Below are 18,775 nucleotides of genomic sequence, written 5' to 3'. Positions count from 1 at the left end.
GTCAATTTTTAAACTGTGCCCTGCACTACAAAGCCTCAGGGTGCAATCACATAAAAATACTACCGTTTAAAACATTTTAAGAAACATAAAAATAGCTGTGCCATAAAGTCAGACTGCCAACAACATTGCTAGACTCTATGGATAACTCCAGTGCTCCTTAAGTTGTCCATATGAGGGACATAGGTTGTGCTTATTCAGGTGAAGTAAAGAGCTGAGGGGAGGCTATTTTCAAGATGGAGTATCCACAATGATCATATTCACCAGATAATTGCCCAAGTCTCTATTTCATTCTGCCTCTTTATTCACTCTGCAGAAACTGCCCTAGTTAGAATCTTCTAGGGATTACAAGGCTTCCCTAGCTCAACCATCCTGGGGACATCATAGTTCAAAACTAATACTTTCTGGTTCTTTTAAGGGAAGGGGTTTAGAGAAACTAATTTCTCCCTCATCTGCTTCCAGCCAAAAGAGGCATAGTTTGCAACTGGTCACATGTTGAGGGAGTAGTTATTCTTTCTGAATAAGATGAAACTTCCTTGATTCAAAACCGCTTCCCTCTGTGGTATGATTGAATGAGCAGTGTCTCTGGGGTCAAAGGACATGAGTTCAGACCACATATGATCCTTAGTTTCTCCTCTGACCTTTTACAAGTCAATAAATCTCTCTGAGGGAGATATCTGTTACCTCATTTGCAAAACAATGGAATCAAACTAGAAGATCTTGGAGGTCCCTTTCAGTTCTAAATCTATATTCTTTGGAAAATGGATCAGTTGTCAGTTTAGAATAAAAGTCAGATATATTACCCAACTTTAGGAGAAGAACTGAGAAGAAGTTTTGCATCTCAGGGAAAAGAAAGGTTACTAGAAGCATGTGACTTCACTGACCAAAGGGGACAGGCAAAATTTTAAGCCCCAAATTTTCTTTAGTTTTGCTCTTGACCTTGTCTTCTTCCCTTCTGTTCAACCAGGAGAACAGAAGTTTTTTGGATCTATGGTTTTTAAATCTTTTAATAATCTGTCCCCTTTCCTAATTTTGGAATCTTCTTACCATTTAGATTCCCACTGAACTTCTGGCAGTTCCTCACACACATCTTCCTCCCTTGTCTTACCATTGGCTATACCTCATAACCTCTCTCTTTCTTCCTCTTTGTTTCCTAGGATTCCTTTAAGACTTGGTTGAAATTCCACTTTATTCAGGAATTTTTTTCCTTAGTTCCCCAAGCTGCTAATGCTTCCCCTCTTCAAATAATTTAGATCTACTCAGTTTACATCTCACATCTATTATATAGTCTGATTCATTAAAATATATGCTACTTGTGGGTAAGAATGATTTTTTTGCCTTTCTTTGTCTCCTCGATGCTTGATATAGTTTCTGGAATATGATATTCATTTCATAAATGACAACTGACTTGATTTGATATGGGTCTTTTCCCTCCTTCTTGATACTTGTATTTTAAATTGTATTTACCCATGAAGGTGCTTTATCTTTTCTATTAGACTAGAAGTTCCTTGAGGGAAGGGTTATGCCATATTCATCTTTATTATCTTCCATGGAACCTTGTACATAGTTACTTTTCTTTAGATGTTCATTTATTGAATGATATTCAGTGTTCTCCTATCATTTCCTCCTTAGTCAGAGCTTACTCCCCTGAGATAATGGAAAATACAGGGTGGGGGAGAATGGGAGATACAAAAGTAAGCCTAAACTAACTAGATATGATATAGAGTAGCCACTGGACTCAGGAGGATTATATATGGCTCTGGGGAATTGAAGAAGGATGCTTAGAGATGACTTCTGTCCCTGATCAAGGCAATGCCAGAAATATTTCTCTTCCTTCCTCCTTTTTCCTTTTCTTCCCTTCCCTTTTTTTCTTCCCTTCCCTTCCTTCCCTCCATTTTCCTCTTTCCTTTTCTTTCCTTTTTCCTTTCCTTCTGTCCTTTCTCCTCTCCTCTCCTTTCCTTTTTCTTTTCTCTTCCTTTCCTTTCCTTTCCTTCCCTCCTTCCTTCCTCCTTCCTTCCTTCCTTCTTTCCTTCCTTCCTCCCTTCCTTCTTTCTTGATTATACAGTGCTCTTTGTAGGGATATTTCTTCTATACAAGTGTTTTCTAATCATCCATTTATAAAATTCATTGTCATGAAGAAAATTTTGACTGGTTTGCAGTTCTTACTTACAAATATCCTTATTTCTTAAATTGGAGCAATGCAAAAAAACAAAAAAACTTCTCTGACTCTTCTCATCCCTACTCTTGGTCCCAGTTCACTGAGGACCCTCTAAGCTTAAGTTATAGATGATTAGAATGTCACATTGTATACAATATAGGCATTTTGCCCAGCTAAAGTTTGTATTAGGAAGCACAATTCTAACTTGCTGTAGTTAGCTATCAGCTTATTTGATTGTGAGATGCGAATCTCCTGGGATGGCAAGGATCTGGACCATACTATACTTCTCAAAGATACAATCTGGGGGCAAACATACATGAATGAATAAGTATTACGAAAACCTGAAAACTTCCACATTTCAGATGCCAACCAAACCCTTAGATTTGGGTCACCTACCCAAAGATGCTGTTTATGCTAAGACACAGCCAAAAGAGAAGGCAAAATAGCCATTTTCCCTATTACTTTCATTTCAGAAACACAGTGTGCTGGATGCAGAAGCCAAGAAAATTCAGGCTAACAAAAGCCAACTCTCTCTCTTCATGTAAAAGAGACAATACTTGCGATCGATGTCCTTATTACACATGAAAAGAGTTGAAAATGGTGATAGCTGAAATGCCTTCACCTGATGTCATTCTGCCCAAACTAGACATTCAAATGTATAACCAACAATCTTCCTGAAATTTAAAATTTCTAAGTAAACCTTCCCTCAACTTGTCTTTGTGAAGCCCATTTTTCAAATGGTTTCAAATTCCTCCCAGCTTTTCTTGCTGGGTTGTTTGCTAGTTTAGTGCATTTCTAATTGCTAGCTATAATTTGCTAGGTGGGGACAGAGAGTTGGAGGAAAAAGTGGGAAATTATATCTAGCAGAAACTTAGAAATGCCATTGAAAAAGTGGAAAAAATATATTTAATATGAAAATCTTTAATTTGTATTAAACTTTCCCAGTCATGGTTATTTTCACATACACAATAACTTGCCCCCACACTGATAACACAAGTTCAACTAGACATGCTGGGTCATCTCCCTGGGAGACTGAGTGGAGGGTCTTTTGTAGTAATCTAGCAGAAATTCTGGTAGTGTCAAAGTGCAGGAAAAAGAATAGCAAAAACACATCCAGTTTCCTTTAACTCTCCACTGCTGATCAGGTAATGATGGAGGGTAATGGCCTTACTTAGTGTGAAAACATTTTTTTTTTGTCAAGGCTAAGAGCAAGGATAAAAAAAGTGCCCATGCTTCTATGGGATTCAATTTCCAGAAATTTTTATAAAGCTAAAAATAATGCAAATCCAGTTTTATCCTTGGTCAATAGATTCAGTCCTTTACTTCTATCAGAATGGGGTCCAAGAGTCACATGTAGATTTTACATGTGAAAAGAACTTGCATCTTTTAATTGGACCTTTTGGAAATGCCTTATGATCTTGTTACAACTAATCCCCTCACAATTATTTTGGTGTGTAACCTCACAAAACTTCCCTCAACTTCCCAAGTATCTATTATCTTATCAAATTGTGCCTACTGGATATGCATTATTATGTACCCATGGAGACTTTAGAAATCTTTAATAATAGTTGCTAATAATTCATTATTTAAATAAGCTGATTCAAAGTAACTTCTAGGTCTGTATTTTTTAAAGAGATCATTAGGGTCTTGGGAGTCTAATGCTTATATTCAGGAAAGAAGGAAGTTGCTCCATGAAACACTGTGTACTTAGACACAATAACCATAGCAATTAGAAGCCTTCAGGATAAAGCAATTCTTATAATTCTTGGAGACTTCAGGAAGTTGCGGAACACTCTCTATTGGCTATGTCTATGTTAACAGGTTAAATTAAGTCAATAATATGTATTTATAGTCCACCTACTATATACTGGAATAGAAAGATAAATACTCCTTCAAGGGACTTACAGTCTAGGAGGGGAAACAAAACATAACAGTTAGACAGTAATATATGAGAAAAATAAAATAACAGAGGTTCAAATAGAAATAGTTTGGACAATGTGATAAAGGAAAGGACACTTACAGAAAATTATTACAGCTGTCTAAACTTAGGATGCACATTTAGCCACTAATTGTGATGTGGAAACAGCTGAACTCAGATTTTTTTTCTTTCAGTTTTCCTTTTAATTGGCCAACATTTCTCTAAATTGTTCCAGCAAGTGCACTTCACTGAGGCTGCTTCTGGAAGCTAATTCACATTTAAAGAGGGGAAGAGTGGGAATGTCAGGTGTTCCAGGCAGGCACGTCATTTTTTTTAGTGCTGGACTTACCTTGGACAGGTGCTAAGGGCTCATAAACCACTCTATAACCCTGCAGGACACCATTTGCTGCCACTGGCTCTCCCCAGGAAATGTTAAGAGTAGTAGAAGTTATTTCTGAGAATGCCAGGAAACTGGGAATGCCAGGTGCTGAAAATTAAGGAAAATGAATTTTATTGATGATAATTTATATATGATATATATATATGATTTGTAAATATATCTATACATTTGTACATATACAAATATAAAATCTATATGTATATACATATATGCCCCTGAAAATAAAGACCACTTTTATCACCCTGTAAAATTCTAAATATCATAAGATGAAAAATAGAACTTATTGATCACAACAGTCCTTCTGATCATCAATCAGAAATACAAATCCCTTTTAAAAGAAGCAGAGAAAATAACAGTGTTAAAACACAAAGTAGTTTGAGAAATAAAATGACAAAATATAAAAATGGATAATAGATGGAAAAGAGAATATGAAATTTCTGAGAGAACTTCATTTCCTAGCACCTTTTTGAGAATTTTTAAGAATTTCATGTCTTTCATTCCAGGTGGGGAAAAGAGCACTGCTTACAAATCAGTGGTGGATGAACAACAGTTAGGTGATTTAGGTCTTGTAATCTGGATGCTCACCCTGATCCTTCTTCACTTGCAGGGGGGTTGAAAATCTCAAGGCAACATATGGACTCAGGAGAACTCCCAATAATCCCTAGTTTCCACTTGATCAGAAATATCACAAGACCAAATAGAACTGTCTCCTGCCATGTTAGAGTGTTTCACTTCCATCCAGAGAGATAGAAGGGAAATAAGGGAACCACTTTCACATTTCAAGGAGAATTTCTCAACTTGTAATGGATAGGATGGGGTAGTCTACTCCACCCTCAAAAGAGGAATAAGAGGGATAGGAAAAAGTCTTAAGCAAAATGAAATAGTATGTTTTTATCTTTAAATTCTCACCCATCATCTTTCTTTTTTTCCCCTTCTCTGAGTCCTTCCTTTTCCCTTTAGTGCCTGGAATCTTCATGTTTCCCCCAAGTCCCCACTATGCCTAAAGGCCTTTAGTTTTCCATGGTCCAAAATATCCTTTATTTTCTTTATCTCCTACTACCTAAATTCAAAACTACTTATTAATGTTGTAGTGTGGGAGTTTGAAGGAAATTCATCTGATCATCTAAGGAAAGTTATTCTCATTTAAGTATGCACAACTGATTTCAGGGAATAATTGCCCTTTGATAGGAAACTCTAAGACATGATGCATTGACCAAATGATGTTTTTTTGATGGCGGGGGCAGGTTTCACAGTATATTAGATTTGGAAAGAGCTTCTAAGATCATAAAATCTGTATGTTAAATGAGAATATTCCCCCCACTCCAATATCACTTGCAAAAAACTCCCACCCTTTTCTTGAGGAATTCTGTATAAAGGGAAGCTACTCGCTCCCAAAGAAGTTAATTCCACTTTTGGATGGTTCTAATTAATGTAATGATTTCTTTATATAATATATCATTGTCACCATGGCTTCTGATGGAGCCAAAAGAAATGAGCCACATCCTTCTTCCAAATGAGAACTTTCCACATACTTTAAGATAGCAGGCCTTCCCCAAGACTTCTTTTACTTAATTTCTTGCACCTGACCTTAGCAGGATCTCAAGGTTCTTTGAGGTCCTTGTTACCATCTTCTGGATACTCTCCAGCTTATTAAAATCCCTATTCAAATGTGGCTTCCAGATGTGGTCTGGCCAAGGAGGAATACAGCAGGAATATGACCTCCTAGTTTGAGCTGTTACCTTTTTTGGCTGCCATATCATATAACTGACTCACTTGGAAATTGCAGTCTCCTGCCAAACAGTCAGCAGTAGCTTCTATTTTTTAAATATTTGGAACATCTTTTTTCCACAAAAGCCTTGTTAGTTCCTAATCCATTTCTGAAGTTTTTCCTGATATCAAAGGCTCTATGTTTTAAATGAGATATGCCAAAGGCTAACCATAGCATGCCAATACTACATGAAGTTTTCTTTGCAAAAAATACTGGTGTGGTTTGCTATTTCATTCTCAGTAGATTAAGGCAAACAGAGGTTAAGTGACCTGCCCAGTCACACAAAGTCTCTGAGTCCAGATTTAAGTAAAATTTTCCTGATTCCAGGTCCAGAACTCTATTCAATGAGCTACTTAGCTTCCATTTTAATGTACATTAAGGTGTACCTAATATACTTGTACATTAGGTACAAGACAAGGTAGAGTCTTATAACCAGAGCTATTATTACTTAGATGTGGAGAGATTACCTTGGAACAAGGAAGGAGTCTGAAGCTGCCCAAACCAATAGTCAATACAAAGGAGAAAGTTAGGATTATTGGGTCAGAAGCAAGCACAGAACAATCTAAATTTGAGGGTCAGGGATGCCAGCTAAAAGAGCCTTCAAAGGTAGTTAATACAGACAGGTCTTTAAAGAGAGCTACTGAGGTCAGTTATTGCCATCAATCATAGACTTACTAAAGATTAACTCATCATCCTCAAATAAATAATTAATGTGACAGAACTGAAAATAAGTACAGGGGGGTGTAGCCAAGATGGCGACAAGAGCAGATCCTGTCTTAGGCACTCTCTCATAAATCTTGAAAACTAAGGACTTTAACTAAATTTTTGAGGGACCCAATGAGGCAGTTCTCCTACTCAAGGTAACCTGGAAAAGAGCAGAAAAGGCTCTGCTCCCTGGGGTTGGAGAGGCGGCCTGCCAGAGGAGTGGCCCACCAGAGCAAAAGAACTTCAGCCTCCTGGAGGAGCCGCAGCTCACAGCAGCAGGGAAGTTTCTTGATTTACGCCCCTGGGGAGCACCGAGCACAACTTGGGAGAACAGCTGGGGACCTCTGCTAGAGCTAGCATGTGAAGCCCAGCCCTCAGGGCACACAGCGATCAGTGTGGCCAAAGCAATCCAGATCCAGGAACAGAAGCAGGCAGAGCTGGTAAGCAGGAGCCCCCAGGGCATGAGCCCATTGAACCTAGGGAGGGGAGTGAAGAGAGAGAGACTGCAGAGCTCTGCCCCTGGAACAGGACTCTGAGGCTCTGAATACATTCAGATCCTGATTGCAGTCTAGGCCCCCCCATAGAACAGCAGCGGCCCCCCCTCCACCTCAGCCCCGTAGCAGAGTGGGGCGCATATGGTCATTCATAGACCAGGAGGGAGGACAGAGCCTCACACACTGAGACCCTTGTGGGAGTGTCCCAAAAGCTCAGGCACCCCCAAAACAGGCTTAGGCTGGGAAAATGAGCAAGCAGAGAAAAAGGAGGAACACCATTGAGAAATACATTATCTATGATCCCAAGAAGGATCAATATACTCAGTCTGAAGATGAGGAAGCACAAGCTCCTGCATCTAAAGACTCCAAGAGAAACAGAAATTGGACTCAGGCTATGACAGAACTCAAAAAAAGACTTTGAAAATCAAATGAGGGAGTTAGAAGAAAAACTGGGAAAATAAATGAGAGAGATGCAGGAAAAACATGAAAATGAAGTCAGCAGCCTAGTCAAGGAAATCCAAAAAAATGCTGAAGAAAATAGCATGCTAAAAACCAGTTTAGGTCAAATGGATAAAACAGTTCAAAAAGTTATTGAGGAGAAAAATTGTTTAAAAAACAAAATTGGCCAGATGGAAAAAGAGATAAGAAAACTCTCTGAGGAAAACAAATCCTTCAGACAAAGAATAGAACTCAGGGAGATTGATGAATTTATCAGAAATTAGGACTCATTACTTCAAAACCAAAAAAATGAAAAATTAGAAGAAAATATGAAACATCTCATTGAAAAAACAACTGATATGGAAAACAGACCTAGAAAAGATAATTTTTAAAATTATTGGAATACCTGAAAGTCATGATCAGGAAAAGAGCCTTGACATCATTTTCAAAGAATTACTACAGGAAAATTGCCCTGATATTCTAAAAGCAGAGGGCAAAATAGAAATGGAGAGAATCCACCAATCCCCCTGAGAAAGAGATCCCAAAAATCCAACCCCTAGGAATATTATAGCCAAGTTCCAGAACTCCCAACTCGAAGAGAAAATATTACAAGCAGCCAGAAGGACACAATTCACATTTTGTGGAGATGCAGTCACATTCATACAGGACTTAGCAGCAACTATATTAAAAGCTCATAGGGTTTGGAATACAATATACTGGAAGGCAAAAGAGCTTGGAATGCAACCGAGAATCAACTACCCAGCAAAAATGAATGTCCTCTTCCAGGGAAAAAGATGGACTTTCAACAAACTAGGGGAATTTCAAATGCTCCTGTTGGAATGACCAGAGCTGAACAGAAGGTTTGATCTTCAAATACAGGACTCAGGTGAAGCATAGAGATTGGAGGAGAAGGGGAAAATAAGAGGGACTTAATGAGGATGAACTGCATGTATTCCTGCATAGAAAAATGACACTGATAATAATCATACGAACCTTCTCAGTTAATAGAGCAGGTAGAAGGAGCTTTTGTAGTTGAAGCACAGGAGAAAGATGAATTTGAAGATAAAATATGGTGTAAAAATGGACTCAATAAAAAAAAAGGGAAATGTAATGGGAGAAAGAAAAAGGAGAGGGGGAATAAGCCAAGATATCTCATATAATAAGATTTTTCTTTATTACAATGAGCTATTGCAATGATATGGAAGGGGGGAAGACAAGGGGGAATGAGGGAATCTTCACTCTCATCAGAGGTGACTAGGAGAGGAAACAGCATATATACTCAGTGGGGTATAGGCATCTGGAGTAAGAAGAAAAGGGGGGCACAGGGGGAAGGGAGGGATGTGAGTGATGGAAGAGAAGATGGACCATGGGTGAAGAGTGGTCAGATATAACACATTTTCTTTTTTGCTTCTTGCAAGGGGCTGGGATTGGATGGCCTGTCTGGGACCATAGGGCCAGGTGGATGCTGGGCCTAAGGGGTGGTAGGGGGACTCAGGGCCTCTTGGCCCCAGGACCAGGAATCTGTCTGCTGTGCCACTCAGATACCCTACAGCACAGTCAGAGTGAAAAGAGAGAGAAAATATAGTACATGGTAGTGGAGAAATACAAAAGGAGGGAGTTGCAATCAGCAATGGCAATGGTGGAAAAAATGGAAGTACCTTTTGCGATGGACTTATCATAAAGGATGTGATCCACCCACAACAGAGTTGTTGGTGTTGGAACAAAGACTGAAGCACATTTTTTATTATTATTATTTTGGGGAGGGGTGCAGGGCAAATGGGGCTGGGTGGCCTGCCTGGGGCCACATAGCAGGGGGATTGTTGGGTGTCTGAGGCCGGATTTGGACCAGGGTGCTCCTGGCTCAAGGGCCAATGCTCTGTCCACCACCCAGCCACCCCTACTATTATTACTATTTTATTTTATTTGGGATCTTTTTTTCTTTTTTTTTTTTTCATTTTTGCAGGGCAGTGGGGTTGGGGTGGCTTGCATGTCACACGGCTGGGTGATTGTTAGGTGTATGGGGCCGGATATGGGCTCGGGTGCTCCTGGCTCCAGGGTTGGTGCTCTGTCTATTGCGCCACCTGGCCATACCTACAATTATTACTATTATTTTTTTATTTTAATTTTTTTCTCTTCCCTTTACTTTATTGCTCAAGCGAGTCTATATTTTTTGGGGGTAGGGGGTATTCTGTTTACTCTTAAACAAGAATATTTTATTAATGTATATAAAAAACATTATTTATACAAAATGAGAATAAATATTAAATATTTAAAAAAAAAGAAAAGATGTACAGGTTTCACTGCCGAGGGTCTAAAAGAGGATAGGTTTAGGGAATAGTGAATAAGGCCTAATCAAATGCATGGACCTTCCTTCTATTTTATGGGCCCCTTTGGTAACTGGATAGAAATCTACATTTGACCTGGAATTGTAGGTAGATACTCCCCAAGTCTATTGGGGAGATTGTGGGAGGAAAAGAAATAGAATAGCATCAATACTGAAGGTTAAATAGAATTGTTGTCAGCTTTAAGGGATGTGGAGTTCAAGTTTCCCTAAAAACAGAGGGAGGACTGGACAGTTAGATCAAGTTATCTGAACAGAGTCTCACAGAGAGAGAGAGAGAAAAAAACTGACTCCAATGTTAATCTGTGGCAATGTAAGACATTTAAGGTCTTTAGGGGAAGTGGTGAGCCTCATTATCTTGAACTAAAGGAATCATGTGCCTTTGTCTGTGAACTGAATGTGATACAATTTATCAAGAGCCAGAAGATGAGGTAAATGGAAGTTAAATAAGAGGGAAAGTGTTGGTCCAAACATAAAAACTGAAATGAAAACATAGGGGAGTTGGAAGAGTTAGGTTTTTTAATGTGACTGAAAGGAAATAGGTAGCTCTTAAACATGGAAAAACAGATAGGTCTTAGACACCTTGAAGATACACTTTGAGAGATCAGGTGAGAATATAGCGCCAGATTGAACCAGAATATTAAAAAATATGGCTGTCAAATATGGATACCCTACCCATTTTTATTAATTGATAATTGATAATTGATAAGAGGTAGGGGTTGATGGAGGAGAAACTAAACACTATATAATATAATATAATATAATATAATATAATATAATATAATATAATATAATATAATATAATATAATATAATATATATATACATATAATGCATTAAATAGTGCATTATATATGCTGTCAGACATGAATATCGGGTCAGTTTATTTTGCTTAACTGTTTTTCTTACTAGGGAGCTCACTGGTTGAGGATGAATATATTCAGAAATGACTATGATAAAAGAGAAAGACATCAATCAAAAGGAAATAAATATATATATGTATATATATATATATATATATATATATATATATATATATATAAATTATAGAGGGGCAATTAGTTCCACAGGAATAATAATATTAGAAATTACTGTCTTGAAACAAAATTTCTCAATACATTTTTAAATCAAAATTATGAAAAGGAGAATAGTGAGACATTGTTACAGCATGGGCTGGTTATAATGTATTAAGTTTGTTACTGGGAAATAGCATTGGTCAAAGATTTGTATTAATATTTTTATTTTATTGTCTGCTTCAGTAGAGAGCTGTGGGGTACAGAGTAAGTTCTTACCAAAACATCCCTTCCTTATGTCTTACCTGCTTCTCAAGGTTGCCTAAGTAATTATTTACAAGTTCACAGTACTTGCCCTATCGTGAGCTTGGAAACCAATTTGCAAAGCTATATGAACATGCCTAAAAACCCACCCCGTATATTTACACAGAGAGTATTATACTCTCCAAATGATCTATCCAAGCCTTTTTAAGAAGGGAAAATGCCCCCCTACCAGCTTGTTGTGTTCTCCCTTGTCTGGGTTCACTCTTGGGCCCATCTCCAGCTGCATTGAAGGCAGATATGCTGACCAGGTATTTGGTATGACTGGTCAAGTTTTTCAACCTGACCATGGTTTCTGGGAGAAAAAGGACCTTCATGTTTTCTGTTTCATTCTGACGGTCTGCCTCCCAGTAATAAATCTGTCAGGAAGATAAAAAGTGGGTAAACGAGATTTGAAGAGAGGGCCAAAAGAATCTGCCTTTCACTTCACAGTTAGAAAGGGTATACCTCTTACCTTTCCCTCTCCTCCCCAACCCCACACTAGACCTATGATTAAATTAAAATTTAAAAAATTCCTGCTAATGAAACTTCCCCCACTATGGCAAATCAACATATGTTCTTCATGTTGTAGTCTTAGGAAGTTACAGAGCTAGCATATATCAGAGATAAAACAAGAACTCAGATCCTCCTAACTCTGTAGCTTTATTACATTGCTTTATAATAGAGGGATAGGCATATAGACAAGACCTGTGATCTCATTGGCAATGGGAACTTGTTGGAAATGTGAAAAGTCAGGGGTCTGTCAGCAGTATGTGTCAGAGGTGGGATCTGAACCCAGGTTTTCCTTGTTCTTGGCCTTGCATACTAGAAGATATTGAATTGTTGAATAATTGTATCCAGAGCAAACTACTGATTCCCAAATTTAAAATGATTCAGATACAAAGAAAGAACCATTCTATTGGGAGTTCTCAGCATTTGAGAAGCTGTCTGGTCTAGATGTCACCCTGAAAAACCTCTGCCACACATGACCAAGTCAAAAAAGTAGGGCTACTGTCAGAATTTGAGGATCACATGGTCATAAAATAGATCAGAACCTTCATGATAAAACATGTTATCCAACCCCCTAATAGGAAGATGTTGGACTCAGAATGTAGACTGAGGCAAACATTTGTTTTGGACATCAACAATTTGGGAATTTGTTTTGCTTGACTGTATAATTGTCAGAAACAACTTGTTTTCCTTTCTTTTTCATTGATTGGGGATGAGGGAGGTGTGAAAAATTAAGTTAAATCTGGGAAGAAGTAAAGTAATTTATGCAGAGTAAAGGGAGATAATTAGAATAATGATAACACTATAAAGACAACTTTAAAGAATGGTGATCAATGCAGTGACCAACCATGCTACTGTTTTCCTAACAGAGGTGACAGACACAGATTATAGAATGAGACACATTTCTGGGTCATAGACATAGGCATTTATTTGCCTAATTATATGTATATTTGCCAAAAAGGTTTTGCTTTCCTTCCTTTTTGGGGGGTGTGGGGAGATGGGAGAGAAAATAGATTTTTAAGTTCAAAATTAAATTTTCAAAAGACAGTAAGACTTATTGAATTTCTGCAACTTGTTGGCATTTCTGTCCATAGAATCCAAGGAAATTATTTATTAACATTTCTAAATAAATAATTTAGAATTTGAAATTTTCTTAACTTAAAGGGCAAAGTTTTTTTTTCATCCTCAGAGGTTAATTTTTTAATGGAAGATGCACTTTTAGATTAATTACACATTTAGATTAATAAGAGTGTTATATTTTGCCCACAAAGACCTGGCTGAAAAAAGATTACTATTTCTTATATAATAGAAGCATTAACTGCTTCCAAGATCTTTTCCAGAGAAAGGACCTAGTTCTGCCCAGCATCCAAACATATAAGTGGTGGGCAGATCCTTTCTTTGGAATATCTTTTAACTCTTGCTTGAATCCTGTAATTTGGGGGTAAAACATCTAATCTCTCTCTCTGTCTCTCTCTGTCTCTCTGTCTCTTTCTCAGCTTCATCTTTTGTTAAAGCTATCCCCATTTAATTTAGCTTTCTGCAAACAATTTAGACAAAAAAGCATAAAGAACTGAAGCTCAAGTACTAATATGGGAAAGATTCCAGTCTTCCCTTACACTTCATTGCCTCTTTGCAGCCCTCATCTGATCATGATCAAACAAACACCCAAGGAAAGAAGTTTAGAGAGGATAGCCACAACTGGTGCCAATGGTACTCCATAGACTGTTGGCTAGAAAATGCCTACACTTTGCCAATTCAAGCTGGAATATTTGAAGGCAAGGCCAATCCCAAACTTCACCTTGGCTTTGTCAATTTAAACTCAAGCCAGCTTATCAAAGTAGCTATCCACATATTGAAGAAAACTGCCAAATAGGCTTACCAGAATGTTCCTATTGGGTTAGCTTTTCTTACTTAGCAAACAGACATGCTGGATGAGGGCAAGACAGAAGCATCCACTATCAAACAAGGATTGCTTATTCCTACCCTGATCAGAAAGCACTGTAGTCCTTTCTTAGTGACCTGATCAAATGGGGTGCCTTTGTAATGTAAGGTTCTCCTACTCAAGATCGATATTCAGGTTCAATGTCTTTCTCATTAAGGAAATTAGAAGCATATTTTGCACATACATAAATAGCACCTTTCCTCCAAACACAAAGCTCAAAGTTCTTTGTTGTACATTACCTCATTAATCATCTTAACAGCTCTGTGATGGAGGAAGGTATTAATTTTCATAAAACACCTTCAAAAATCATTTTAAATGGACATTTAATTGGCCCAATATTCATTAGGGCAGGCTAGCCCACAGATCCTTGTGACTGATAAACTAAGTCTCCAATGGACCAGAAGAGGACATTAATTCTAGAACCAGAGAATTTGTCGGTTTCTTTCTTTTTTCCTTCCTGCAGAAAATGCCTGGGCATTTGTTTCCTAAAGTCAAAAATCTTGAAACTTTCATCAGATCCAGAGTAAGTTGATCTAGAGGGATCTTATATTTTATGAGAAGATATAGTCTTAAAAAAGGAACAACTTTATTAGTTTTCTACTCTGAATAAACTAATAAAAATAACAAAAACAACAGCAGTTAGCATTTATATAACATTTTAAGGCTAGCAAAGCACTTTGGAAATATTATCTAAGTAGATCTTCACAATGACCTTGGGAGGTAGGTGCTATTATTATCCTCATTTTACAAATGGGGCAACTGAGTAAGAAAGAGATTAAGTCACTTCTCTAGGTAACACAGCTAGTTCATAAGTGTGAAAGGCTAGAGTTTAAATCTGTTCGTATCCATATAAACCAAGCAAAAGATAGTATTTTTATGATGAGTGGGGAAGGACTTCTTGCTTTTATTTCACTTAGGCAGTATCTAGCTAATGCAAAATTAAAGAACTTTAATGCCAGATCTATTTCAACCCTCTCATTTTATAAATGATGCCCAGAGACATGAGATTTTGTTTGGGGAATTGTTTCCTTGCCATGGAACTATCCTGGGGAAGAAATACATATTATCTGGATCCACTATTCTATTTTAGTTTGGGGGAGAGCTAGAAAACACTTCCTAGGCTGATGTTCGTTTTTATCATTTTAACAGGAAAACAAAACAGCAACAACAACTCCCCCATGGGATAGGCTAACAGTAGTGTTATACCCCAGTTTGTTGATGAGAAAACAAGCAGAAAATAGTAAAATAGGTCACTGTATATATAACGAGGACCAGAGTTTAAACACATAATCTCCTGGGAGATTTATGGATAAAACAAATTAACATAAACATTTTTGGAACTGGGGGACAATAGACGGAAGATAGTTAATGCCATAAGGAGGTATTGCCTTGTATCCTTGTATGATCCCATTTTGACTCTCTACAGGAGGTGGGTCCCACGTGACTTCCAGCTGACTTGCTGTGAGAGGGTTCACTTGGATATTCTGTGGAGCCATTGATGGTGCTGGGAGGGGGGGGAAGAAATAAAGAGAATTAAAGGAGAAATGTAATCAGATAGGACCAAGAAGGAGGCTACTCCTGCATTTATGTGTGAGTCTGAATTCATATTGGTTTCTACACAAGCTAAGCAAACTAATCAGCTTTGAAACTCTCTCACCCTCCCACATAGAAATTCCAGATAAATGCACAATATAGGCTGAATAAGCTACAGTTCCATTATTCTGAAGCCCATGTTCTCAGTACTATCTAGATAAGACCAGACAGGATGCAAAACAATGCAGTCCACAATGTTGTTCCCAGGAAGACAATGGTAGAAACAAACCTCCAAATTCATTTCCTTTCAGACTTTAGAGCTCATCATTTGAAATTTCCCTCTAAGGGGCAATTTCAGTTTCTAATTTCTGAAGATAAATTCATTCTTCTCCTGGCCTACTTTGCTACCCTGAGGGAGGAGGTTGTTGGAATATTGTGCTTATGTCACCAGGGCTGAATTTCCTATGCAAAAATGAAGAGGTGATTGATTGAAATAGAATAAAGAGCAAATCATCTCACAACCATTCTGAAGTACAAGTCAATCACCATAAAATGGGAAATAAATGCATTTATATTTTTAAAGAATTTTTCTTCTTATTACATTTTGCCAATACAGGCAAAGTTCCATTTCAGTTTCTTTCATTCCAGAACTGTCTCTTCTTTGGTCTTATTTGCTTGGTGCTACTCATGACTGCATATAATCTTTACTTCCACCTGAGTTCCACAAAAACACTGCTTCCTGCCCATTCCTGAGCTGAATAACTGATGAGTGTGGACATTAGATGTCTTTCTTTGCAGCCTACAGTGACTTTCCAGAGACAAAAGTTCATCTCTGGTCCTACTCCCCTTACTAGTCCTAGGAAGGCAAGTCAGAAAGCAGCACTGGCCACTCTTTCTCTTCTTCCTTCAGTATCTGTTCCCAGTGCCTATGAGGGCTGCCTTTTTATTCTGTGCCTGTTTATAGATTGTAAATAGAAACAATAAAACATTCACTGGCCAAGGGAGATAGCCCTGCTTATCTATTTCTCTGGAGAGAATGACCTTCATAAGTCACTTTCTTCCCCGCAATCTCTTCCCCCAATTCCTTTTAGTCCCCCCCACCCCAGGTTATAAAATAAAATAGTAATTAACACCCACTCAGCCTGACACCAACTATTTATTTTGTTCTAACTGTGTGGTTTCCATATTATCACTGCCCACCCTGCCGTTAATGGAAATGTTAATAACCCGCGCCAGGTTGTTGTGACAGATGCTCAAGCTCATTATCAAAAATTCTTATTTACCGCTCCATTAAACAACAGAATCGCACAAAAAAACAATTCAATCAAAACTAACTGGAGGAATTTTAACAGCCACATTAATAATCCAAAACATAAATAAAGTTAATGTCTTTTGCATGTTTGCCATCGGCAACTCTATTGCAAAATTACTGTTGTACAATTAAAATGTGAAAGGCAAAATTGAACATGGCCATTACCCCGGTACTCTGTTAAAACTGTTTGCACATTATTTTGTCTAAAGTTCCCCTTCAATGACACTGACAAATGTTTGAGATGGGTCTGGAGCAAGAAAAACCAGAAATTGGACTCTTCCTTGGAGGTGTTGGAATGAACTCCAGTTCCTCCCTGGGAAGCAAGCCTTGGCTGGTCTAGAGATGATCTTGTGGAAGCCCCTGGTATTTGTCTCTGAGTTGTGTCTTCCTTAACAGGGCTGCCTTTGAGCTGAGAGCTCCCAGTTCTGGAGTATCAAGTTGGATCAGAGCCTTTCAGAGCTACCATAAAACTGGGGCAGGTGACAAGGATTTTTTGGATGATTGTACAAGTTGGGAAAGGAAATATGCATAAAAAGAGGGGAAAAGTTTGTCTGCTTTGAGATTTATTAGTTAGACTGTGAAACTGCCAGTTTCCTACTTTGACAGGAGAATAGGCAGAGCTGTACTTTATCAAGGCACAACTATTTACAACTCCAAATGCTGTCCTTGTTTAGCTGTAAATTGTGTTTAGTTTGGAATTCATAAAGTATCTTATGAGTCATAATCTCTTTGTTCTACTGACTTATTGTGGAAGGAACACAAATATCAGTTTGAAATGCCTTTTTTTAAAATTACATGAAATTATTTATAAAAGCATCTCAGTTCAAGAATCATCAACATATACTGATTCAGAAACCACTTTTCAAGATGAAATGAAAAGGTTAAGGTTCAAGAGTGAGGCCTTAGCTGAATGCCTCATGTCACAGTTGATGAACCTATTCCATGAATGTCATTAAAGTTTCTTGGCCTTAAGTTATTCATGTCTCCTAGCAGCAGGCTATATAGCCCAAAAAGGAGTTCTTGTCCAGTAGAGACAAATCCTAAATAATGTTGCCCAATACACTTGGCTTCATAATAATGTTATTCATATATTAAAAACAAACTTCATCATAATGTTGTAAAACCTTATTGCACTAAACTTTGGCCAACCCGTTCTTTCAATAATCATTTATTAAATGCCTCTAATTGCCTGACCTAATGCTAGGTTAATATGAAACACATAATGAAGATTCTATCTTTGGAACTTAAAGGTCTCCTAAAGTAGTGTGATTCAGTGATAAGTATGAGCGATTTGGTGTTAAAGTATCTGGAGTCAAATCTGATATTTAATACTGATTTGTTTGACCTTAACTTTTCTGGGTCTCAGTTCTTTCATCTCTAAAATGAAGGGGTCAGAATTGATAAACTTTATGGTTCCCTACTAGCTCTAAATCCATGATTCTATGAATATTGTTTTGTCAAAGATGTATTTTTGCAAAGATAATACTATTAGGGTATCAGACCCAGAATTGAGAGAGGAATTAATTTTACTTTTAAAAACAACTTTAAAAACAAATTCATTTAATGTACTCTCAGATTTAAAGAGCACATAGCATAACCCCACCTATAATTATTGAATGGTTGGAAGGGTCTAGCTAGGATTGCTTATTTATGGCCCCAGTTTTGTGGTAGTCACCTTGCCCTGACCTGTTGGACTCCCTAACTCCTATTTATATACATACACACACACATATACATGTATACATATATGTATATATATGTATATGTATGTATGTCTTGACTAGGCTGTAGAAAAAGATTTGATTAGAATTAGTCTTTTGCCAGTTACTCAAAACTATTTTAATATAACAGCCATGATGAGGAAGTCAGTCATAAATTAAATGAATAAATCATTTGGAAATGGAAACCTGATATATATTAGTTCTTTGATTGTTGCTGGATATTAAT

General features: G+C 37.6%; 1 protein-coding gene across 6 annotated transcripts in view; it reads right to left on the bottom strand.

Annotated features, from left to right (window-relative positions):
- The window catches only part of SDK1 (sidekick cell adhesion molecule 1), a 1,240,677-nt gene that overhangs the window by 52,724 nt on the left and 1,169,178 nt on the right, over positions 1-18,775 (bottom strand). For 5 of the 6 annotated variants that reach the window (XM_074200552.1, XM_074200553.1, XM_074200554.1 and 2 more), the window contains 3 exons: positions 15,372-15,487; positions 11,725-11,911; positions 4,423-4,560 (listed from right to left, as the gene is read on the bottom strand). In XM_074200552.1, the coding sequence (XP_074056653.1) occupies positions 4,423-4,560; positions 11,725-11,911; positions 15,372-15,487 (441 nt within the window). The remainder of the gene's footprint in view (positions 1-4,422; positions 4,561-11,724; positions 11,912-15,371; positions 15,488-18,775) is intronic. The other variant, XM_074200555.1, reaches the window with a different exon arrangement.

The sequence above is a fragment of the Macrotis lagotis genome, chromosome X (assembly GCF_037893015.1).
Source record: "Macrotis lagotis isolate mMagLag1 chromosome X, bilby.v1.9.chrom.fasta, whole genome shotgun sequence".
NCBI classification, from domain to species: Eukaryota; Metazoa; Chordata; class Mammalia; order Peramelemorphia; family Peramelidae; genus Macrotis; species Macrotis lagotis.
The sequence above is the reverse complement of the archived record's forward strand: the minus strand, read 5'-3'. Positions and strand labels throughout refer to the sequence as shown.